The sequence below is a fragment of the Vigna umbellata genome, chromosome 11 (genome assembly GCF_029865625.1).
Source record: "Vigna umbellata cultivar VRB3 chromosome 11, Vumbellata_1.0, whole genome shotgun sequence".
Lineage (NCBI taxonomy): Eukaryota > Viridiplantae > Streptophyta > Magnoliopsida > Fabales > Fabaceae > Vigna > Vigna umbellata.
The window spans coordinates 5,496,353-5,522,361 of NC_142175.1; the positions used below are offsets into that span (position 1 = coordinate 5,496,353).

The 26,009-nt window shown below is 31.8% G+C and overlaps 3 protein-coding genes across 5 annotated transcripts; all 3 read left to right on the top strand.

Annotated features, from left to right (window-relative positions):
- Window positions 1-460: 460 nt before the first annotated feature.
- On the top strand, window positions 461-4,844 carry LOC148190829 (uncharacterized). The gene is made up of 4 exons (XM_088101187.1): window positions 461-545; window positions 1,185-1,720; window positions 1,807-1,868; window positions 4,742-4,844. The coding sequence occupies exons 1-4, from the start codon at window positions 461-463 to the stop codon at window positions 4,842-4,844; spliced, it is 786 nt and encodes a 261-aa protein (XP_087957313.1).
- Window positions 4,845-8,986: 4,142 nt separating this feature from the next.
- LOC124834088 (bifunctional monothiol glutaredoxin-S16, chloroplastic) lies at window positions 8,987-12,688 on the top strand. Its single transcript, XM_088101707.1, has 2 exons — window positions 8,987-9,445; window positions 11,987-12,688. The coding sequence occupies exons 1-2, from the start codon at window positions 9,062-9,064 to the stop codon at window positions 12,488-12,490; spliced, it is 888 nt and encodes a 295-aa protein (XP_087957833.1). The 5' UTR covers window positions 8,987-9,061; the 3' UTR covers window positions 12,491-12,688.
- On the top strand, window positions 12,658-19,303 carry LOC124834089 (receptor-like protein 8). 3 transcript variants are annotated; one of them, XM_088101701.1, is made up of 6 exons: window positions 12,658-12,782; window positions 12,919-12,943; window positions 14,135-14,244; window positions 14,352-14,426; window positions 15,739-15,807; window positions 16,475-19,303. In XM_088101701.1, exons 4-6 carry the CDS (start codon window positions 14,366-14,368, stop codon window positions 17,968-17,970), a joined length of 1,626 nt encoding a protein of 541 aa, XP_087957827.1. In that variant the 5' UTR covers window positions 12,658-12,782; window positions 12,919-12,943; window positions 14,135-14,244; window positions 14,352-14,365; the 3' UTR covers window positions 17,971-19,303. The 3 variants fall into 3 exon arrangements, with proteins under 3 accessions (XP_087957827.1, XP_087957828.1, XP_087957826.1); XM_088101702.1 differs by having other exon boundaries at window positions 14,362-14,426; XM_088101700.1 differs by lacking the exons at window positions 12,658-12,782; window positions 12,919-12,943 and having other exon boundaries at window positions 13,278-14,244.
- Window positions 19,304-26,009: the final 6,706 nt, after the last annotated feature.

Here is a 26,009-nt window from a genome sequence, read left to right on the forward strand (position 1 = left end):
CTTGAGCGCCACTGCACCTATTTTGGGGGGTTTTCAGGGTTCTAGATATCAGTATTGGATGTTTTTTAGGTCCTTTTGGACCCTTTCGGAGCTATTGGTGAGAGTTTCAAAGTTGTTTTCCTTACCTAAATTTGAGTATCAAGATGCCATGAAGAAATTATGTTATTATGTGACTTCTAATGACTTATATGGTTGTTTTTGGTCGTTTAATATATAATCTGAGATTTCATGTGATAGTATGCAATGTTTTTGTGAAGTGTGTGTGTATATATGAGTATGAGAGGGATATGTTGATGATGAATATGCGATTGATTAAGTAAATGGTTGATGGACGTAATTCCATGATTCTCGTGGAGATGATACATGGTGGTGCCATGTGTTGTTGTTGTATGAATGTATGTAACTTTGTATTGTTGGTTTATCTTGACACTCTCAATAACCCTAACTCAAGTAAAGATGGATGGTTATGTTGTGGAGGGTAGTAGAAGGTCTTAGCTTGAGAGGCCTTTCTCCAATTGGCAAAAGGGTGTTTGAGGATTATCCTGGTGAGTGGTGGGATGAAACTCATTGGCAAGGGCTCTGTAGAGCAGTAGAGGACATCACAAGTGCAAGAACCATCATAGTTCATTCATACTGAATCTGGATGGTCAAATCTAAGTCTGTGACATGTTTAGGATGAATGTTTATTATGTGTGTAATATAATGTATAATGGAATGTTTATTGTGTTATTATGAATTGTTTTACCACTAACTTACCCTTGCTTCTTGTCTTATAGTGGTTCCATTATCATATATGTAATATTTCATTTTAGTAGTATTTTACTATTAAAAATGGAATGTTACAATAATCACATACTATTAATTTTCAAATTTCACAAATAATATTTTTATATAAATGATTAATAATAAAATATTAACTACTTTTAAAATAAAATTGTATGTTAAAAATAATAATTGAAAATTAAAAAAAAAATCTCATACAATATAAAAACAACGGGTTAAATATGTTTTTAGTCCCTAAACTATCAAGCGAATTTGTTTTTAGTCCCTCTTTCAAACTAAGCTACATTTTGATCCTTCTACTTAAGGAAACTATAATTTTCGTCCTCCAAAACTAACGGCGTTAAAAATCAGCTGAGGTGGCTAACGATAGTGTGCCACATCATTTTTTTTATGACACGCAGTCAATTTTTTCCAGCTTTTCTCCCTATGCGCCGTCTCCTTCCTTGCATCTTCTGCACATTCTTCTCTTCGGTGTTTTCTTCAAAACTTTCGTGTGCTCCGCCGCTTGATCTTCGATGCCGTCAGCTGCGGCGACACCTTCCGCTACCGCTATCGCCAGCGTGGCAGCGGTGAAGGAAACGTTGGTGACTTTATCTTGGTGGCTAGCCATGCAGAGAAGGAGGAGAGGTCAGAGAAGAGGTCGGATCTGCTGAACGTGACGGAGACGAAAACGGATGCAGAGGCGGAGAGGAAAGAGGAGGCATTGGCGGAGCTGAAGCAAGTGGTGGAGGATTTGCGCAAAGAAGACCTCTCGATGCAGAGAATCGCGACGGAGAGAGTAAGGTCGCTAGCGAAGGAAGATGCCGAAGCGAGAGCGAATCTCGCAATGCTCGGAGCAATTCCTCCTCTCGTCGGAATGCTCGATTTGGAAGACGCTCATTCGCAAATCGCTTCGCTCTATGCTTTGCTCAATCTCGGAATCGGTAACGATGCGTGCGTAATTTGCATTTTCATTCAAAATCCACCGTGGTGACATGTTAATTACACTAGAATCATTTGAAAGCTCACTGTCCCAATTCACAGGTTCAATTGAAGGAGCGGTTGCTTTTTCCCCAATCTGTAAATCAGGTTTTTTCTCTCCAAAGGTCTGTTTTTTATTTTTATTTTGTTTGTTTCTCTGAAATTGAATTTGTGGGATTTCTTTCAATTAGACACGTGATCCAATTCCACAATTTGTCCCTTGAATTTTGGTTAATTTTTCATTGAGTTTCTTTTTCTGCTTGTGAATGGGTGGAAAGTTGGTTACTTTTATTCCCAAACATAGAAGTTGTGCCATGAAGGAGACGCGCGGTGGACGGGGATGAAGATGGCGAGGTGGAAAAAGAGTTGACGAGGGCGGTGGATGGGACGAAGATGCAAGGAAGGAGAAGCTCTAGTGAGGGAAGGAGAAAAGCTGGAAAGATTGACTGCGTGTCAGAAAAAAAATGATGTGGCACACTACCGTTAGCCACCTCAGCTGATTTTTAACGCTGTTAGTTTTGGAGGACGAAAATTATAGTTTCCTTAAGTAGAAGAATCAAAATGTAGCTTAATTTGAAAGAGGGACTAAAAACAAATTTGCTTGATAGTTTAGGGACTAAAAACATATTTAACCCTAAAAACAACTGAAGTCGTGTGCCAACCTCCATGACTTCAACTTAAACTAACAGTACATTGCACTTGTGCCAATTCAGGAACCCTTCATATAAAAAATAAAAAAAAACAATAACATGGACTAAAGATAGTGAAAGTCATATTTAACCCACACAACTCCTCGTTTTGGATAACACAATTTCTCTATCTTTAATCATGTCATGCAAACATGATTTACCCATATGTTTAAATTAATGATGAAATTATTATAAATGACTTTTAAAAAATAAAATTTCAAAAATATTATAATTTTCATGAATATCATGTAATTAAATATATATTTATTATAAAAATTATATTTTTCATGAAAATGACAACTTTATAACTATTATATTATATAATAAACTCTGATAATTTTAAATAATTTTCATATTAAAATTAATATATATAATCATATTTAACGTGTTTTGTGACAATCTTATACCTACAAAACTAAGTAATTATTGTTAGTATTGAATAACTTTATCTGGATGACAATGAGGATGAGTTTTGTTATCACATACTCACCCCGAAAGTTAAAAAAAAAAACATTCTCATCATATGAAATTTTTGTCTCATCCTCATCCTCATCCTCACCAGGTAATGGGTGTATACATTTATACTGTATCCATGCTTACTTTCTTACTGTTTCAATATTAATTAATTAATTTTTATAAAATACTAAAAAATTTGTGTAATGGAAATATAATATTATCAATATTCAATATCAAAAGGACATATTTTTTGTTTCTGCAATATTAAATATTTAGAAAAAAATTATAATTATATACATTTCAAATTAGAATACCATATAAAATTTTATTAGAACCAAAATATTCACTAGTGCAAAAATCATTTTTTATAACAAGTTTTTATAGTGCTTGAAATCCACCCGATATAATAAGTTATGCGGTGACAAAATTGTAAATAAGTTAACACTTTTTATATCGGTTATAGCTATAATCGATATAAAAAATGGAGATGATGAAAATTTTGTAATAAAGAATAAAATTTTCTATACAGATTCTAGTTATAATATGTGTATAGAATGTAGGCACAATAACATTTTTTTAATAAAGAATAAAACTTTTTATATTAGTTCTAGTTATAACCGTTGTAATGAGTGGTTTCTTATTTCTTTTATTTGTAAAGAAAGGGTTATCAAATCCCTAACTCCAATTGTCCTTTTTCCCCCTTTCTCCTTCTCACCTAATTCTCCTTCATGCACACTATAAACCAAATATGTCAAGTCTTGTCCCGTTCACTAGAGCTCGTGCTCATCATCGTCAAAGACGTTTGGATCTACATAAAAGGTGTTATCGCTCGCATGAGGTGTTGATGGAGATCTAATGAAGTCGCGTTTTGTAGTAAGGCGTGAGGCAATCAAGTTTTGCATGTTGCTCATGGTAGCATATATGCTTAAAGTGTAATGGAGCTCACGTTTTTGCGTAGCTGCACGTAAAAGTATGATGCAAAATTTGTAATGTTGGATGGTGATAAATAAGATTCATTGACAATGAGACTAAATTATTATATATACTAATAGAAAATTTTTAATACAATTATAGTGATAGAATTAAACTTATGATAATGAGTTAAAAATAAATATAATTATATAAAACATATAAAAATCGTATTTTAAATGATAAAAATAAACAACAAATAAAAATATTAAAAAAAAGTAAAAGTAATTAAATGTGTATCTTAGAAATAATTTGAAACATAATCTCGCATAAAGCAAAACAAATATATAGTTAAGAGTGTGATATAATGAAAAATTGTTTAACAAAACAAAAAAAAAATCTTTAAAAGAAAAATAAATAAGAAGAGAATAAAATGATAAATTATTTTATATACATAATAAATAAAAGATTTATGTTATCGAACACTTAAATTAAGAGTTAAAAATTCTTATGTGAAAAAAATAACAAAAATATTAAAAATAATATAAATATTCAAATATAAGAGAAAGTATCTTGACTTGAAAATGTAAATTAATTTCATAGTATACCAAACAGTTTAAAAGAAATGTATAACTAAATAAAAAAATTGTAAAACTAAAGAATAATATATATATATATATATATATATATATATATATATATATATATAATTATCAATAAACTATTAATATTTTAATAATTTAAACAAAAATGGAATGAAACATAAATAAATATTAAAACATTATAAAAAGATATAAAAACGAAACAAATATATAGGACTGAGCATAATTTACCAAACTGTACTAAACTACAGTTATCTATACTGTATTATACTTAAAAAAACTAAATTGGTGTATACTAATAACTAATTAAACTAGTCTTTGCTCAATTTCTTTCTCTGTCAGAATTCATATTCCATTATCACCGTCTGCAGCTGATGACCTCTTTCTCTCCGTCATCGCCCACTTCCTCTCCGTCGCCGCCCATCTCTCCTCCCCTCTCCCCTAATTAGCCCTCCGCTGTTCGACAAGTCTTCAAGCCTTCCGTACTTGCTTTTCACTGCTCGACCCTAGCCATCTTCTAGGGGTTTTGTTAGAGCTTCTCTCGCATCTGTTTAAGTACTCCGTTGCCACCACAAGATTCTTCGTGGAGCATAATTTTGCTGCCATTTTTGCTATCTTTTTCTCTTGGGAGTTGACTCATCATTTGCATTTGGTTTATTTTTCTCAAATTTATGATCTCTACATGTTTGTTGATATGTCTGAGAGAAAACTAAGCACATTAGATCATAGTTGATTGTAAGCATATAAGTGTGGTCATTTTTCTTGATTTCTCTATTACATCCTAATTGGTCTAATATTACTTACCTTACCACATAATAAACCATAAGATGTTGTAAAAGTAGATCTAATGTAGGATCCATATTTATGCAGAGTTTTTAGAAATTTATATTTGGATCAGTCTTTGGACAGTAGGTTATTTGAAAGATATGTTTTACATTTGGAATTTTGTTAGTTATTGACAATTTGTGAATCAGTTGTTAACTTTTTCTGTTCTGATTTGATTTTGTATTGAAAACTTAAACTTTATGAGTTAAATTTAATGTAATTAACAGTGCAGTTCAGATTACACTATAGTTTAGTTCAATTCAGTAGAGTTCAGTGCGGTGCAGTTTGGTAGGATAAAAAATAATTCAAGTGAATTATTTTTGGATTTAGTAAAGATTTTAAAAATTTCAGTGCAATTCAGTTTGTGTGCGCCCCTACAAATATATATATATATATATATATATATATATATATATATATATATATATATATATATAACTATCCCAATCCTTATATCCCATTAAAATAATCGAACAAATCCCTGGGTGCATATTTATTTGCCGTACCTAATGATATCATGTTCTCTCACAACGAGTATTATATTTCCTGTCGAGAACCTTAAACACGTGTATTTGCAGTTTGGTTTTGATTCCGAAGTCTCAAATGCAAATCAAATTGAATCGACTAGGAATAACTCAAATCACTTTATTATTATTCTTTAGATTGATTTTAAGTCATTTTATTAGTTTAGTTTTCAATATCTGCGTAAAAAGGTAGAATGAGTTATATATTTTGTTTTAACAATGATCTAATAACAATATTTCTTGAATTTTTCTATTCTTACTAGTCTTTAGCCTAATTTAAGTGATTTCTTCTTGCACCCTCGTACCTTCTTACAAAATACCTCCTAATTAAAAAAAAACATATAACACTTTTTTATGTTACATTTTGGATTAGATGTCTAAAAGTACTGAATGAATCTTTTAGATTATATAACATGAAAACAAAATTATGTCATTACAATATTGCAATTATAAAATATACAACTCCATATTTAGACTCTCTCAGAAAAAGTGCACTCCTTATCATCAATTTCTGACACATTTTATTTCCCTTTTAAATTTATGTATACATTAAGAGTTTATTGTAACCAATAATATAATCCAAGAATATTTAAACAAAGGCAGGTGAACTATTTTTGATTTTTTGGGTTTGAAAAGAAACAACACAACAATAAAATATTATCATGTTTTAATTACTCAATCTGAAAAAGTGTAATAATATAAAAATTTAAGTATTATAACTTTATGTGTTTTAAAATAACGAGATCGAGTGTTTTAATTTTAAAATAATTCAATAATATAAATAAAAATTTATTAAACTCATTTCATTACTTAAAATACAAATCATTTATCTAAAAATTCGTTCATTGCGTTTTTTTTACTTTCTTTCTAATATATCTGACCTTTGAATCATTTGTTTGACGATCAGGAAGTGTCTAGGAGATCACAACAGAGTAATCTTCATTTTTATCCGATCAATTTTTTGTTTAAAGCAAGTAAGTTTCTACCCCTCTTTTTTAGTTTTTTTTTTCATGATAATGCTTAGGAACCCTTTCGCATGTGTCATTGGTCTTCTATTCTTTATTCTTTGTTAATTTGATGTCTTAAAGACTCACTCCGATCATAATTTGATGATTTGTAGGTGTTCTTAGATTTCTTTGTGATTTAAGCAATTGTGGTGTGTTCTTAGAGCGGTAATAGTTCTTTTTAAGGTAAGGGAAGCTAGTGATTATGTTTAAACTTTGAATTTCAAGTATTGATAGAATTTATTATGATGATATGATGAGTTACTTTTAGTAATATGATTGTTTTGGTGAAAATTGTGTTTTGATGAGTATAATTAATTGATTGCTGCTTGATGCCTTGTATGATTTTGTGTTGGATTGGAATAACCTTGTAAATGTTGTGGTTATAAAGTTGTTGGTGTTATCTTGGTTGACATGTGGAGAAGAATGGAACTAGGTCGAGTAGTAGGTGTTTTTGGTTAATATATGGGGTTTTAGTATATGAGTTTTTTAGCTAAGGGTTAAATAGATAAATTCAGTTTTAAAGTCTGTTTAGATGTGAATCGTGACTTATTAAAGTCGATAATTAGTTTAAATCTGATTTAGAAAGAGGTAATAGTACTTTGATGGTGTTTTGGTTGGTTTTCAAGTTTATTTTGCAGGTTTGGACTAGTGAGATTTTAAATTATAGGTTCTGTGTTAGAATGATCATTTTGGAGGGTGTTGGTAAGTCAATTCTGACTTGTTAGAGTCTCTATGTTACTTAAAATTGAGGGAGAACTTGTAGAATTCAATTTTGGTCTCAAAGGGGAGATTTTATATGTTTTTAAGTGAAATCTTGTGGTAAAAGAGTTGCTAACTAGTTTAATGTGGATTAAACACATTTGTTTAGGTTTATAATAATGTAGAATCCAATCAAGAAATGTTAGAAGTTGGTAAAAGTGTTTAGGATAGGTCATGGCGTGGTTAAGGATGCAAATTATGTAGTTTTGATGCTGTAGAATTATGTAGTGAGGGTGGGCAAGCAAAATGAGTTCGTTGGGCGAGTTTAAGGGAATTCTGGCAGTGATTTCCAGAGGCTGAGCGAGCCAACTCACTTAGCTTGGAAGGCTTATTGTTTTGCCTCTCGTTGGGCGAGCATGAGCTACTCGATAGGTGAGCCTGTGCTTGCTGGGCAACAAGTTTTGGGGCCTTAGGCGAGAGGGTTGAGTCTTATTGGTTGTTTAAATTGTAATTCTCCAATATGTTTGGAAGTATTTGATATGATGATTACTTTTATGATCTGTGGTATGGTTTAGAACATATATTTGAATGGAATGAGGTGTGTAAAAGTTCTAAGGAGAATTCTTAATGGTTGTATTAAAGTATTGTTTAGTAGTTATATCTCTAGCGATTATGGTTTTCTTTGGTTGTTTAGTTGACCTGTACATAGTTTTGAGCCTAGAACTTTATAAAGTTTGTTTTTATGATTGTTGGATGACTATAAGAAAAGTTTATCATTCCAACTGGTTAACTGTTCTACCTTATTATTAATATGATGATTCTTTTATGGTATTAATACTATTTCAAATGAAAGTGTTACCTTATTAATAATATGATGATTCTTTTATGGTATTAATACTATTTAAAATGGAAGCGCTACAAAAAGAAGTGCTCTAAAATTAATGAAAAAAGTAATTTTTTTTCAAATAATATAATAAAAAGTTATTAGCTTTATAATTATTAATGAAAACATATTCTTTGCACGTATGTATTTTTTTATGATAACAAAAAACAATAAAATTATTATTATAATTGTAATAGTAATTTTAAATAATTTTTTACAATTTTATTGTAGGCAAAATCTATTTTGCTAAGTAATTTTTTATTATAATAATTATTTTAATTTTAAAAAATAGATAAATTAAAAAAATGGTCAAATTATAAAAAGGATGTTACGAGATGAAATTGGTAAAATAATTATTTCAATTAAAAAATACATAAAATTAGAAATAGAATGTGCACATAAAGAAATTCTCTTTATTATATAATAGTATAGATGAATTATCTTGTTTTTTCCCGTATATAATTCGAAGGGATTATTCAACACTTATTAGAAATTCTAATCCAGAAAATAACATGAAAACAATATAGTACTATAATATTTTTATTAAATTACGGGGAGTGCGAGAAAAAAAAGGTGTGGGCCTACTGGAAGAAATAGCCCCAATTTAAAACAATCGCACTGGGCTTAGGCCTAAATTGTATTACTTTGATGAAGCACCCACTCACTTGTTGAGACAAAACAGTTAGCTTCTTCTCTCTCACTACACCATTGCCATCGTTCATCAATGGCTTCCCTCAATCTCTCTTCGTTGCAATCTTTCTCCTTCCATCGTGTACTCTCTTCTTTTCCCCAAAATACACCTAACCTTTCCTTCAATTGCCAACCAAAAACCGCCACGAACGCGCGCCCAATTTCTCTGAAACCCTACGTTTTAGAGAAGCCTCGCACGCGTGTGGTGGTGCTAGCCGTGAAAAGCCTTGACGAAACGGAGGCAGTGACAGTTTCGCCTGAGAACGACGGCCCTGTGGGAGAATTGCCGTCGGGCGCTGGCGTCTACGCCGTGTACGACAAGGTAGGCGAAGTTCAGTTCATCGGTCTGTCGCGAAACATTGCGGCGAGCGTTTCGTCGCACTGGAAATCGGTGCCGGAGCTGTGTGGCTCCGTTAAGGTTAGTTTTTTTTTTTTTTGAGTTCTGAATTATGAAGTGTGTGAGAAAGAGGGAGTTTGCAAAGAAACTTTCGATTGTTATTCTTGTTGTTTCACGTGGTTTTTGGTTAGTTAAAAATTATGACTAGGAGAATGGTTCATTTTGTGTGGTGCAACCTTTGGTTGTTTGATTATGACTGATATTAAATCAAGTTATGTCTTTATTAATTAGAGAGAAAATTGGCATTTGCCTTTACAAAAGAAACTATACATATCCTTTAGGTACTATTTAGCCCTGTGAAATGCTGTGAGCCTGGACAAAGAGGTTTTGAATTTTATGATATTGAGGGTCTTTCCAGATAAACCTTATCATAATTATTTATAGGGAAATAAAATAAGAAAGAAAAACAAAATGAATTTGTCACTTGCTGAGATTAGCTTATAATATATAAGCTAATTTGTAGATATTTTTTTCATTTATCTTTTCTAAAAGATGGTTTTTAGCTAATGCGTATTTAATTTAGCATGTGGGAAACTTATTTTATTTTATTTTTGTTGTTTTTCTTAGATTTACTTATGGAGAAGTTTATCTGTCCTAAGACTATGATAGGAAAGTCAAGTTTTGGAGGAGAGGAAGGATGACAACTGTTTCATTTTAAATTAAGAAATTTGTACAATAAAGATTTGTTTTTTAAATTAAGGGAGTTGTACAATAAAGATTTGCACATTAAGTTGATTTAATTAGAATGTGCAGTGTAAAGTTCTTTTGCATGGTTAGTCAATCATAGATTGACGTATATTATAAGATTGTTGATTTTGTGATAATTACTTTAATAGTCATATTTGTGGTGGTTTCTAATTTTCATTGATTAAAAAATTAAAATTAATATCTTTAACTTTATGTTAATCTATCACTTATTGTTCTATTTTAAAAAGATTATTTAGAGAATATTTATCCGAAATGAAAATTTTATTCTCTCCCCCTGTTCTCTTCACAACCTAATCCCGAAACATGGCTAAAACAATGGGGAATCCATACATAGTAGTATTTTACTCAGTCTTCCTTGTAGTGCTGAGGGAGGGAAAAGATAATACTGACTTTTGATTTGTTCATGAAAATTCTGATGGCGATGCTTTCCATGGCAAGAATATAGCAGCGTGTTGTGATTTTGGTTCACTCTGTAATAAAATTCAAGCTACAGACTGACAAGGTGCTAATCAGCACAACTACGTTATTTAACACCATTTCTAGACAAGGGAAGGCAACATACCCTAATGGACGTTGATTTCTGCCTCCCACTTCCTCTACCCGTGTTGTATTGGACAACATTAAAACTTTTCCTCAATACTATCAAGTTTCAAAATAAGCCAACTTTAATATTCATAGTGGCAGCAGTACTAGGGAACTAGTAATTCCTTTCTTGGATAGTATTTCCGTGGGGGAAAGGTAGTTATAGACATGTGGACTGTGGTTTGTGGAATACAATGTAAGAGAAAGGAAATTGATTTTTTACAAATGTCCCTTAGCTAGTTACCTTCCTATTCTCAATGATTGAAGTTGGGAATTTCAGAAATTGCATTTAAAAGTAGTTGAAACTTGAAGCATAGTATCAACTACCCGGTCAAATGAGGAAAAGGGAAAAAATGTATAATGGTATGAATTGATAATTGTGCTTTTGAGCCTTTTGCATTCCTCGTTGTTTGATTCATAGGCCAGTTGAGATGAAATAAATTTTTACTCCGACTGATTGTTTTCATCCTTTCTCTGTTTTTATGTAGCATACCTATTTGCCCACATCCCTTTTAACTTCATTTGCTTACTTTGGTTTATAGTCTCAGTGCTGTGTTAATGCAAGAAATTTTTCTTCATTGAATGAAATATCTTCTACATGAACATGATCTCTTACAATGTGCGGCCCAAGATTAAATCCACATAAAACAGTGCTTGAGAGTTCAGATCTTCGTTTTACAATTAGAAGACTGCAGTATAAATTGTTCTTTTTTTTCTATTTCTAGTGATCTGGATGAGGTTAGTATTGACCTAACCTTGTAATAGAACTTAGATGATGTTCACCAATGATGTTTATATACTTTATAGGAATTTTCCTGTGTAGTTTATTTGGAGTTGCATGAACCAGGAACATCAGTCCTTCCAACCTTGACTTATGTCTTCTCATAATATTGCCACTTCTGTTCAACCAATTGAGTTAGGTGCTTTGAGAAAGGTGATTTACTCATCTCTATGAACTACTTCGGTTAAAGAAATGGAAAACAATACAAATGATCAGAGTAATCATGTTAATAATAGCTCGTAAATCACAATCTGTGTAATTCTCTTTTTGCTTTTTTAAAATTATATAAGACCACTAAGTAGACTAAAAAGCACAGATGATAAACGGTTTTGGAAGTGATACGATCTCCTGAAACTATTTTTCTCTTTTAACGCATCATAGTAATTTGCTTTTCTTGAAATGTTTTTAATGAGTAAGATCACTATTCTCCAGATTTCACTTATAATACTTTTCTGATGGTGGGCTTTTCTTGGTGAAAATTTTTGTTGCAGGCTGGGATAGTGGAGGAACCAGACAGAGAAGCTCTAACCCACGCATGGAAGTCTTGGATGGAAGAGTACATAAAAGTCAGTGGAAAAGTTCCACCTGGCAATGAATCAGGAAATGCCACTTGGGTCAGGCAGCCACCTAAAAGGAAGCCTGATCTTCGATTAACACCTGGTCGCCACATGCAATTAACTGTCCCTCTTGAGAACCTTATTGACACCTTGGTTAAAGAAAACAAGGTAGTTGCATTCATTAAGGGCCCTAGAAGTGCACCTTTATGTGGATTCTCACAGAGGGTGATAGCCATTCTCGAAAGTGAAGCAGTAGATTATGAGAGTGTAAATGTGCTGGATGAAGAGTATAACTACGGATTGAGGGAAACACTTAAAAAGTATAGCAACTGGCCCACATTCCCTCAGATTTTTGTAGATGGTGAACTTGTTGGGGGTTGTGATATATTGACCTCCATGTATGAGAAAGGAGAACTGGCTAGCTTGTTCAAAAAGTAATTGCAAGTTACCTGCATTTGGGCATTCTTTTTGAACTGGGAGGATAGGAGTGGGGAGTGAGAGAGTATGGGAAGGGTTTGCGCAGGTCATTTCATGCTTTGTTGTATTAATTAATATTTTATATACATTGAGAGGAGAAAAAAATGAAAATTATCTATGTATATTGCTTTTTATACAAAATGCTTGTCTTTTTCTGTACGGTCCGTGCACAAATCTGATTTGCATTTCATCCAGGACTTTGCAAGATAAATTCGAACTTCATGCTCATATATCAGTGATTCCTTTCAAATCGGTGAGTACCACACAGGTGTAAAATGTTACTGATTTTTTTAATCAGAAAATGTTACTAATAGAATGGAGATTTTTAACTACTATATATTGCTCAATCATTGATGCCTTAAACTTGTTTTTGTTTACTACTTGTACAGGAAAAGAAAGAAGATGTCAAAATCGGTGACCTTCTTAACTACTTGATCTATAACTTGGTTTGTTTTTCTACTTATAATCAATTTATGTATTTTGACTTTTGGAAAAGTTTAGTGAATATTTTATGAAAATAAAGAGTATAAAGTTATTTTTGTTTATGAAAAAGGTTTATATAATTTTATTATTTCAATATTTTAAAGTATTCAGGAAGATATGATTTAGATAGGTCTCATAATGAGTCAAAATGTCTTTTTTGCACTACTAATTGTTATATTATTACATGAACTTATCACGTTTGCTTAAGGTGATATTATGATTTTCTAAATTGAACTTTAGAATCATTACTTTTTCGTGATTTTGCAACATTTCATTTAACTCCAAAGCATTCAATATCAATAATATAATTCTATTTTGGTTTAGAGACAAGTAATTTTACATTAGATCAATGCGTTCAATACTTTTCATGACAGCGTTGAAGAAGTCTCGTACACAGTAATCGTATTAACTTCAGTATATAAAATTGGATATTAATTAACCTAATATTTTGGATGAAGATGATCGGCACATACGGATTAAACAGTTAGAGTTTTAAACAAGAGGTGCTGAAGCCTGTGTGTGAAAGAGATATAGGATGTGACTTGATTTCGTTCATAGCAGCTTCATTTGACATAGGAAGAAATTTTGTCCCACCCCTCATTAATTTCAATCTTCTTTTTGAAACTGTCTTTGTGATTGGAAACTAGTGACGGAACAACACGCCCAAAATACTTTAATGCTACACTCATTGTCAAGCCAATGAAAAAACACCTTTAGCCAGAATCTCACGGCAAAGACTTCTTAAAAGTTTGAAATGGAAGCAGCAAGTCTCCTAAATTTTCCTTTGTTGAAATTTCAAAGAGTTTTGCATGATATATTATATGTATTGGTAAGAAATGGAAGGAAATGAGTTCATATTTGCTTAGAAATGAGGTTGGGTGTGGTGGTGAGTTTGTTGTTGTACTTTGTGGCACTTTTAGAGTGTGATGGGTGTTTGGAGAAGGAGAGAATCGGTCTACTTGAAATCAAGAGCTATATCTTATCACTAGGTCGGGATGAGCAGAATGAGTTGGAATTGGGTTCATGGGTTGAAAATAGAAGTAGTGATTGTTGTGCTTGGAACAGAGTCAAATGTTCCAATATCTCAAGTGAACAACACGTAACACACTTGTTTCTGGACAGTCTCAATTCAAGAGGTGCTCATTTGATAAACGGTTCGTTGTTTAGTCCTTTTCAAGAGTTGCTCAGCCTCGACTTATCCAGGAACGACTATCAAGGTTGGAGTAGCAAAGGTTAGTTTCTCCTTCATATTTTACTATTGCATCAAATTCCTCTTTCTACTTCAAATTTTTTATTCAAGCTCAAAGTAGAATTTTGTAATGTATATGCTTCTTTGAAGGGTTTCCAAGATTGATGAAGTTGGAGAACTTAAAGCTTTCAGATAACTCAATGAATGGTATTCTATCTGATATGGGTATGTACCTCTTTCTTTCATTTTTTTTTTAACTTTTTATTTATGATCACGATCTTTAGTTTATATCATAAATACTTTCTTGGTTTTTCTCATATGATGTTATTTTTAAACAAAAATTATGGAAATGGACAAATTTTAAAAAAATTACTTTTAATTCATGTTTATATGACATGTTTTCATTCGTAAAGAAGTCGTGTATGTATGGCAGAACTTATACTTATTAAACTTATACTTATTAAAGAAGTTGTGTTAGTTTTATACCACTTTTTTCGTTTTGTATTTTTTTTTAACTTGAACTGAACTCATGTAAGAGTGGTACGATTTTGGTGTAATTTGATTTGAACTTTTGACACAATTTTTTATAATTTTATTTGAATTAAAATTCTGCAAAATTATTCTGGCTTAGTATAATTTGATTTAAACTAAATTTATGCAAAAATAATATTACTTTAATTATTTTTATATTATATTTAAATAGTTTCGTTCTTGTACAACTTTTGTTTAAATTTGAAAAAAATAAAAATCAAAGTTGTTTAAGACCAACCACTTCCCTTTAAGAAGTTTGAAATTGTATCGTACATATTTGACTTCTTCACATTATAGTCATATCATGCAAACACAGCTTATGCATAGATTTTTTAAAATTTATCAATTTCTATAATGTTTGTTTAAAATTACACTTACATGAGTGAAAAAACTTTCTTCCTAACATATTTTATTGTACATATAAATTCACCGTTACTATTTTAACATAAACCTTTGATTAAGATTAAGATTAGAAGATACAAGTCATTGCTATTTATGTCAAACATTATTGATAATTTTGAAAGTATTAACGTAGTGAGTAATTTTAGAATTACTAACCTTTTATCATAACATTTATCTAAAGAAAAAGTTCATAAAGTTCATTTTGACTTGTTAATTTGTTTATTTTTATTTTGGTTTAATTATGTTTTTTCATTAAAATATAGGATAAATATTTTTTAATTTCTTAAAATTTGAAAATATTATATTGCACTCTCAAATTTAATCAAATATGATTTTATTTCCTAAAGACTAAATTTGAAATTAGTATGAGTCGTTAGTATAGTAAATTAGTATATCATTTCTTAGTATTGACAAATTACTTAAAATTACGAAAGGTAATTTTTCTTAAAAGAGTATTTGTTTTCCTCAAAGGTTAATTTCTTTTTATTTACCAATTACTTAAAATATATTTAAAAATTAAAATAATATAACAATTAAACTAGTAATCTGCATCAATTTTTTCATAATTATTATTCTGTCTCTAACAATATTTTTTCTACTGCAGATATTCAAAATTTGCGAAGGTTGAAAGTGTTAGACTTGGGCACAAATAATTTATACGGCTCAATTGAAGGTAATAATCATACAAGTATATAAAACTAGCTTTGTTTATTATTAAATTTGAGAATTTACGTAAACTTGTAACTCGACTCGTAAACTCAACTTGTAAACTGGTAAGAGTTTGTTTCAGATGAAAAAAATTATATAAATAATATCTTAATTTAAATAAGTCTACAAAATTATATAACTTTAAATAAATAAAATTTATAATTATATTGTTCATAAAAATAAATATTGTAAAACATAAATATTTGAATTATTGTCATTAGTTTTGATGCATTTTATTAAACATATAACTTTCAAGCTCGCAGAATCGCTCTAAACTCGTGATTTTACACGATCATACCGATTTCACAGTCGATTCTATTGAGTTTATGCAAAAAACGAGTTTACTTCCGAATTAACTTAGAAGCTATGTCTGAGATCGTAAACTCTTACGAATTTACGAGTTAACTCGAGTGTTTGATAACCATATATATATTAGCTAGTTTTCTTTTTATGAAATTCCAGGTATAAATGTTTATAAAAGGATACCTTAAACTAATAGTTAATATTATCTCTTAACCTTAATGCCTCCTAGTATTTAATGGTGTAACATTAATTTTAATTATTTTGCTCTAGTTAAGGTCCATTTCTCATTATAAAACCTTAATAAAACCATGATTTTATTACATTTTCAGGATTATGTGAAATTCAAGATCTTATAGAGTTAGGTCTCAACTCAAATAGGTTTAGCGGTGAAATTCCAGAGTGTCTAAGCATCTTCAGAAACCTCCAAGTTCTTGATCTTTCTCAAAATCAATTCAGTGGCACTTTTCCATCCTTCATTGGAAATATGACATCCCTTTCATATTTGTCTCTCTTTGACAACAACTTACAAGGCTCATTTTCATTGAGTATTTTGGCTAACCATTCAAAACTTCAGGTTCTTTATATTTCTCCAACAAGCCCTAAAACACAAGTTGAAACTGAAAATGAACAATGGTTTCCAACATTTCAGTTAAAGTATCTCATCCTTCGAAGTTGCAACTTAAATTTGGATAAAGGAAGTGTTATTCCAAGTTTTCTCCAATATCAGAAAGAGCTCCAATATATCGACATCTCGGACAACAAATTGGTTGGAGCATTTCCAAATTGGTTGATTCAAAATAACTCAAGACTCAAATATTTCTTGGTTTCGAATAACTTATTTGATGGAAAACTTGAATTGTTCTCCATCAGACAAAATATAACTTGGCTAGATATCTCAAACAACAATGTTTCTGGTTCACTCCCAAAAGATATTGGTACATTCCTTCCTGTGGTCAGGAGGTTAAATCTGTCAACAAATAACTTTGAAGGAAGTATACCTACTTCAATTGGTGAAATGCAAGAACTTTCCTCCTTGGATTTGTCTCACAATCACTTCTCAGGTGAATTGCCTGATGAATTAGCAATCGGGTGCATTAGCCTCCAAGAATTAAGGCTTTCCAACAATCTTTTCCATGGGAATATTCCTAAATTTTCCAATTTTACATCTTTGTCAATCTTGTTTGTCAATAACAACAACCTCAATTGCACTCTGAAAGAAGTATTGCAAAATTTGAATGGTAATGGATTAATGGTAATAGACATATCCAGCAATTCAATCTCAGGCTCAATTCCTAGTTCAATTGCAAAGTTATCACGTGTGTGGATTCTTCTCATGGGAAATAATCAATTGGAAGGTGAAATCCCCATTGAATTCTCCAACCTAGTGATGCTTTTTGTGTTGGATCTTTCACAAAATAGATTATCTGGGTCAATCTCACATGTTAATCCATCAATCTTGAGGGTCTTGTATCTGCAAAAGAATGCTTTCTCAGGCTCCATACCTCTCAGATTCTTTGAGAACCCAACAAGCCTAACAACTCTAGACTTGAGGGATAATAATTTTTCTGGGAATATTCCCTACATGATTGATAAACTATCAGAATTACGAGTGCTTTTACTTGGAGGGAATAATTTTTCTGGTTACATCCCTGTTCAATTATGCCAATTACAAGATATCACCTTAATAGATCTTTCACGCAATAAGCTCAAGGGTTCAATACCATCTTGCTTCAACAATCTTTCATTTGGACTAGAAGAGAATCATGATTCTTCGGACCACACAGTCGCCACTACTACAGAATTGATCATAGATAGCGCTCAATAGATAGCGCTTTTTTAAATAAGCGCTATCTATTAATGCACGGAACAATAGATAGCTCTTATTTAAAAAAACGCTATCTAAACCTATGACCATAGATAGCGCTTTTTAAAAAAAACACTGTCCATAAATAATTAATATTATCTTTTTTATTCATAATTTAAAATAAGCTAAAAGATAGCGTTTGTTTTAAAAAACGCGGTCTATTTCAACACAATAGATAACATTATTTGAAACAGCTGCGTGCTCTTTTACATTTCTCTTTGGGAGCTTCTTTCAAAATTTCCCTCGTTTTCTAAATTTTCAGTTTCGCTTCGTTTAGATTCATCAAACCCATTCCCCCAAATTTGACTTCGTATTTGCCCCCAAATTTCAGTTCGTATTTGCCCCCAAATTTTAAAAAACCTATCACAATATCTCCTAAATCACATTTTCGCGTTCCCTCTACAACCACATTTTCCCTCTTCACAATTCTAATTTCTCTTCCCTGCATCGCAATCTCGAATCTCTCCAGAAGCTTCTTCTCACCAAAGCCATCTTCATCGACGAAGACACGTTCTCCAAAGCCTTCCTTACCGCTGACCAAGCCCGCTCCATCAAACTGCTCCAGCAACGAGTTGAGACATTGGAGAGAGAGGTTGACTCTGCCATCACCGCTGCCGCTCGTCCTCGCTCTGAGAAACGACAAGCTGAGGCCGCTCAGAAAGTCGCCGACTTGCACGCATTGGAGAGCTGGAAAGCGTTAAAAAATGAAAGTGCAATGGTGAGACCCACTCACATGGCTTTGGCATTTTCATATTATAAAGCACTCGCTCACTCCATATACAGACATCATCACAGTGACCTTAAACGACACTGTTTCGATCCAAGATGTCAGTCACGTCACGCCAAGATCTTCTCTTGTTCCACCATGCCAAACCCTAGGCTCCACCAAGCAATGCGGGATTTATCGGGAGAGGGTTAGCGTAAAGGTGCCAAACGAAGAAAATGCTTGTTTTCGTTTTCGTCGTTGTTGTCACCTTCATCTCCCTCTAGGAGTTTTGCTAGTGCCACGACCACGTTTACACGTTCACCACGACCACCTCTAGGAGTTTTTATTTAAATTGATTAATAATTTCTTTATAATAATTTAGTTATCAGTTTAATGAAGTGACAATGACTTAAGGTTTGAATTTTGAATGAGATTGGCCATGTTTAGAAAGAAGAAATTACTATTTAGATGTGAATAATGTTTGAGTTTGATCATTCTTTGTTAATGATTTCGGTGATGTTACGAATTTTTGTCAGTAATGTGTTTTGGAGATTGGTTTCTGGTTTTCTTTAACCTTTTCTTTTTCTTCTGGAGATTCATACGACAATTGAAATAGGACATCGGGAGTGAAGTTCATGGTGGCGCTTGATACCGGAAGTGACCTGTTCTGGGTACCCTGTGATTGCACAAGATGTGTTGCTACTGATAGCCCAACCTTTGCTTCGGTACGTTTTATTTTCCTTTTTTTTGTGACCGAAATGAAGTTGTTCCTATAATATATTGTAGTTCATTGTAGGGTTTTTCTCTAATTGTCTTTTTAAGGGCATGTTGCAACCAGGACACTTCTTTAAACATTGCATTGAATAAATGATTTTATTATTAGAAGAAATGTATCTAGTTAGATGCGTGTGTGGTGTAGTGGGGTTTTGGTTGATCTATTTTTCATATCGAGTGTTTTGTTGCTTTATTTGTTTTATTTGATAAAGATTTTATTTGAGTGCCTTGTGTTTACGGTGGGTTGAAATGTTGATTGAAAACTAGAATGTCATTACACATTGGGTGATTGTATGTTTTATTGAAATGTAGTGTAAATGTGAGTGGTTTGAGTCGCACTTGATGAATTATGTAATTTATGTTAAATTCCATCAAGTTTGGTGTTGATGAAATGGTAAGTAGTTTGTGTTTGGGTTCTAGAAATTTTCATTATATGCTCTGTTTGGCCTGTTCATAAACTGATTTGGGAAAAGGGTATAGTGACGTTGAATCTATCAAGTGAAAGAGAGAGAGTGGGGGAAGTGGTTCTGTGATCTTGTTGGAAGTTTAGACGTCTTAGAACTTACTAGAATTTAAGTGCAATGCTTATTAATGGGTTTGAGTCTTTTTTTTCTTATTTCCTAGATGTTTCACGTGACTATATCTTTGGTTGTTTAAGTGCAGCCAGCATATGATGCCTTTATGTTTTCCTTCGGAGGAGTTATCTGTTTGGACTAAAGTATGGTTGAAAACTAGTAATAGGTTGGCGGAAAGTGGTTACAAGTCTGATTCATAGTATGTTGATTTAAAATGAATAATCTTATTATCCGATACATGCTTAATTGAACTAGATTAGGTTGTCTTAATTTATTAAATCTAAGAATAACAGTAATCATCTTATCTTCAATCTGTTTAATAACCATAACCTCAATGTGTTTTGATATGTGTTAACTGATTTAGATTTCATAAGTTAAGTAATGGGTTAATGAATTAGGTGCATTATTTTAAAAAGTTCAGACTGTATCTCCTGGTGCATGGGGAATACAATATTTTAGTACAAAATTGGTCACAATATCTCTACATCTTTACTATGACCGTGCATATAGGCCATGCTTCGTAGTACTGCAGATCCTTTATGTTTTTCCCTTGAATCTTTATACCAAATCATACAACTAGCCTCAAGGTGCATCATTGTTCAACTTCAACTTTTCGCTTTTTCTTTTCTTTAAAACAAAAATTCGATGGCAGAAGTGGGACAATCCTCTTCTCTTTGTTTACAATCATCTTCTCTTTGTTTATTCATTACAAGACTTTATTCTGACCAAGGCTTGGTCTTAGTCTAGTTACGGTAATAACTTTGTCCTAGTTCTAGCACCATTTCAATCAATTAAATATCTTCATTTAGTTACGGTAATAACTTTGTCCTTTAACATTTTTATATTTGTAACATACTGAATAATTACTACTGTTATACTAATAAAAGAACAGTATAAAATTATTTGTTTTGATGGAGTTAAATACATTAATTAAATTTATTGAATAACTATACAAATTGGAAATTATATGAAAAATTCAATTATTTATAAATATCAATGTTAATTGTGCTTACTTGTATAGTTATCCTCGAGTGAAACATTTTTAAGTGCTAGCTTTCTAATATGTGGAAGGTCAAAAACATTCTTACATTCTAGATATGCAAGTTTTGTGTCTTGTCCCCTGCTTTGTTTCTCAATTAAAAACGTTGTATTTGCAAGGATATATGTATAATTGTTACAGTTATTAGTTAATGGAGTTGGACTGAAAATTCACGTGCGGGTATGGTCTTTAATTTAAAAAAAAAAATTGAATGTGTTATGATGTTAAATGCTTGATGGATGGATGTGGGGTGCTGTTGTTTAGTTAATTTTAAAGATTTTGGCATACTTTATATGTTATGTTCAAGTATTCCAGTTGTTCATATAGTTGTTGTGCATTCATTTCTAATATGTTCAAAAAACCATTGATTGTGTTTAAGTGGTTTAAGGCTTTTTGAGTATTGGTTGTTGATACATACATATATCCATTACCATGGGTAATGTGCTTAACTTTATATTAAACGCTGTTGTATATTGGAATAGAGCTATTTGGATTTTCATGTGTGGGTTAAACTGATTTGGTGTATTGAGTCCAAATACTTATACATTTAATTTAGCAATTGAATGTCACGGTCTTGAATTTGATGCTGATATTTTTCAAAGGTTCTACTTTTGTTGACAGCATTTGTAATGTGATGCTTTCTGATGGGATGCCTTTACACATTGTTACATTTTTTGTCAGGATCAAAATCAATGACAATGATTGTGGATATTACGTGTGTCGATGTATAAAAGAAATTATCACATACTGTGAAGGAGGAACAATTCCAACTGATGTAAGTTATCTTCATTATCATAATTAATTTGTAGTAAAAATTTAATTGACTAATTTTATATTATCTTTTTTGTTGCCGTATTTTCATAATTGCATATATCAACCATATCGTGACAACATATTATTGAAGTTAGGGAAGAATGATGTTTACATGTAATTAGTACATGCTTATAGGTTGTTATGGTGATGTAAATGCTTATAGGTACAAGGATATATATGTTATGGTTGTATATATTGTCTTTTAAAGCAATGTCATGTCATGACACGTAGTTGACACTCAGATTATATTTTGAAATATTATTATATCAATAGTTTTTATTTATATATTGAAGTATTGTATATTCTTTTTGAGACCTTTGTTTTCATCATATTTGTTTTAATACTTTATATTTTTTTTTGAATAATAGAACTAATAAATAACACAAGTTTGTATATAATAAAACAAATATTTTATATTTTCTTTTAAAAGATAATTTCATATTTTTTAAAATATTTTATTAAAAATTATTTTTTTTTATAAAATTTAGACCAATAGATAGCGCTTATTTAAAAAAGCGCTATCTATTGGTATCAGACAATAGATAGCGCTTATTGCAATTATATGTTGTCACGATATGGTTGATATATGCAATTATGAAAATACGGCAACAAAAAAGATAATATAAAATTAGTCAATTAAATTTTTACTACAAATTAATTATGATAATGAAGATAACTTACATCAGTTGGAATTGTTCCTCCTTCACAGTATGTGATAATTTCTTTTATACATCGACACACGTAATATCCACAATCATTGTCATTGATTTTGATCCTGACAAAAAATGTAACAATGTGTAAAGGCATCCCATCAGAAAGCATCACATTACAAATGCTGTCAACAAAAGTAGAACCTTTGAAAAATATCAGCATCAAATTCAAGACCGTGACATTCAATTGCTAAATTAAATGTATAAGTATTTGGACTCAATACACCAAATCAGTTTAACCCACACATGAAAATCCAAATAGCTCTATTCCAATATACAACAGCGTTTAATATAAAGTTAAGCACATTACCCATGGTAATGGATATATGTATGTATCAACAACCAATACTCAAAAAGCCTTAAACCACTTAAACACAATCAATGGTTTTTTGAACATATTAGAAATGAATGCACAACAACTATATGAACAACTGGAATACTTGAACATAACATATAAAGTATGCCAAAATCTTTAAAATTAACTAAACAACAGCACCCCACATCCATCCATCAAGCATTTAACATCATAACACATTCAATTTTTTTTTTTAAATTAAAGACCATACCCGCACGTGAATTTTCAGTCCAACTCCATTAACTAATAACTGTAACAATTATACATATATCCTTGCAAATACAACGTTTTTAATTGAGAAACAAAGCAGGGGACAAGACACAAAACTTGCATATCTAGAATGTAAGAATGTTTTTGACCTTCCACATATTAGAAAGCTAGCACTTAAAAATGTTTCACTCGAGGATAACTATACAAGTAAGCACAATTAACATTGATATTTATAAATAATTGAATTTTTCATATAATTTCCAATTTGTATAGTTATTCAATAAATTTAATTAATGTATTTAACTCCATCAAAACAAATAATTTTATACTGTTCTTTTATTAGTATAACAGTAGTAATTATTCAGTATGTTACAAATATAAAAATGTTAAAGGACAAAGTTATTACCGTAACTAAATGAAGATATTTAATTGATTGAAATGGTGCTAGAACTAGGACAAAGTTATTACCGTAACTAGACTAAGACCAAGCCTTGGTCAGAATAAAGTCTTGTAATGAATAAACAAAGAGAAGATGATTGTAAACAAAGAGAAGAGGATTGTCCCACTTCTGCCATCGAATTTTTGTTTTAAAGAAAAGAAAAAGCGAAAAGTTGAAGTTGAACAATGATGCACCTTGAGGCTAGTTGTATGATTTGGTATAAAGATTCAAGGGAAAAACATAAAGGATCTGCAGTACTACGAAGCATGGCCTATATGCACGGTCATAGTAAAGATGTAGAGATATTGTGACCAATTTTGTACTAAAATATTGTATTCCCCATGCACCAGGAGATACAGTCTGAACTTTTTAAAATAATGCACCTAATTCATTAACCCATTACTTAACTTATGAAATCTAAATCAGTTAACACATATCAAAACACATTGAGGTTATGGTTATTAAACAGATTGAAGATAAGATGATTACTGTTATTCTTAGATTTAATAAATTAAGACAACCTAATCTAGTTCAATTAAGCATGTATCGGATAATAAGATTATTCATTTTAAATCAACATACTATGAATCAGACTTGTAACCACTTTCCGCCAACCTATTACTAGTTTTCAACCATACTTTAGTCCAAACAGATAACTCCTCCGAAGGAAAACATAAAGGCATCATATGCTGGCTGCACTTAAACAACCAAAGATATAGTCACGTGAAACATCTAGGAAATAAGAAAAAAAAGACTCAAACCCATTAATAAGCATTGCACTTAAATTCTAGTAAGTTCTAAGACGTCTAAACTTCCAACAAGATCACAGAACCACTTCCCCCACTCTCTCTCTTTCACTTGATAGATTCAACGTCACTATACCCTTTTCCCAAATCAGTTTATGAACAGGCCAAACAGAGCATATAATGAAAATTTCTAGAACCCAAACACAAACTACTTACCATTTCATCAACACCAAACTTGATGGAATTTAACATAAATTACATAATTCATCAAGTGCGACTCAAACCACTCACATTTACACTACATTTCAATAAAACATACAATCACCCAATGTGTAATGACATTCTAGTTTTCAATCAACATTTCAACCCACCGTAAACACAAGGCACTCAAATAAAATCTTTATCAAATAAAACAAATAAAGCAACAAAACACTCGATATGAAAAATAGATCAACCAAAACCCCACTACACCACACACGCATCTAACTAGATACATTTCTTCTAATAATAAAATCATTTATTCAATGCAATGTTTAAAGAAGTGTCCTGGTTGCAACATGCCCTTAAAAAGACAATTAGAGAAAAACCCTACAATGAACTACAATATATTATAGGAACAACTTCATTTCGGTCACAAAAAAAAGGAAAATAAAACGTACCGAAGCAAAGGTTGGGCTATCAGTAGCAACACATCTTGTGCAATCACAGGGTACCCAGAACAGGTCACTTCCGGTATCAAGCGCCACCATGAACTTCACTCCCGATGTCCTATTTCAATTGTCGTATGAATCTCCAGAAGAAAAAGAAAAGGTTAAAGAAAACCAGAAACCAATCTCCAAAACACATTACTGACAAAAATTCGTAACATCACCGAAATCATTAACAAAGAATGATCAAACTCAAACATTATTCACATCTAAATAGTAATTTCTTCTTTCTAAACATGGCCAATCTCATTCAAAATTCAAACCTTAAGTCATTGTCACTTCATTAAACTGATAACTAAATTATTATAAAGAAATTATTAATCAATTTAAATAAAAACTCCTAGAGGTGGTCGTGGTGAACGTGTAAACGTGGTCGTGGCACTAGCAAAACTCCTAGAGGGAGATGAAGGTGACAACAACGACGAAAACGAAAACAAGCATTTTCTTCGTTTGGCACCTTTACGCTAACCCTCTCCCGATAAATCCCGCATTGCTTGGTGGAGCCTAGGGTTTGGCATGGTGGAACAAGAGAAGATCTTGGCGTGACGTGACTGACATCTTGGATCGAAACAGTGTCGTTTAAGGTCACTGTGATGATGTCTGTATATGGAGTGAGCGAGTGCTTTATAATATGAAAATGCCAAAGCCATGTGAGTGGGTCTCACCATTGCACTTTCATTTTTTAACGCTTTCCAGCTCTCCAATGCGTGCAAGTCGGCGACTTTCTGAGCGGCCTCAGCTTGTCGTTTCTCAGAGCGAGGACGAGCGGCAGCGGTGATGGCAGAGTCAACCTCTCTCTCCAATGTCTCAACTCGTTGCTGGAGCAGTTTGATGGAGCGGGCTTGGTCAGCGGTAAGGAAGGCTTTGGAGAACGTGTCTTCGTCGATGAAGATGGCTTTGGTGAGAAGAAGCTTCTGGAGAGATTC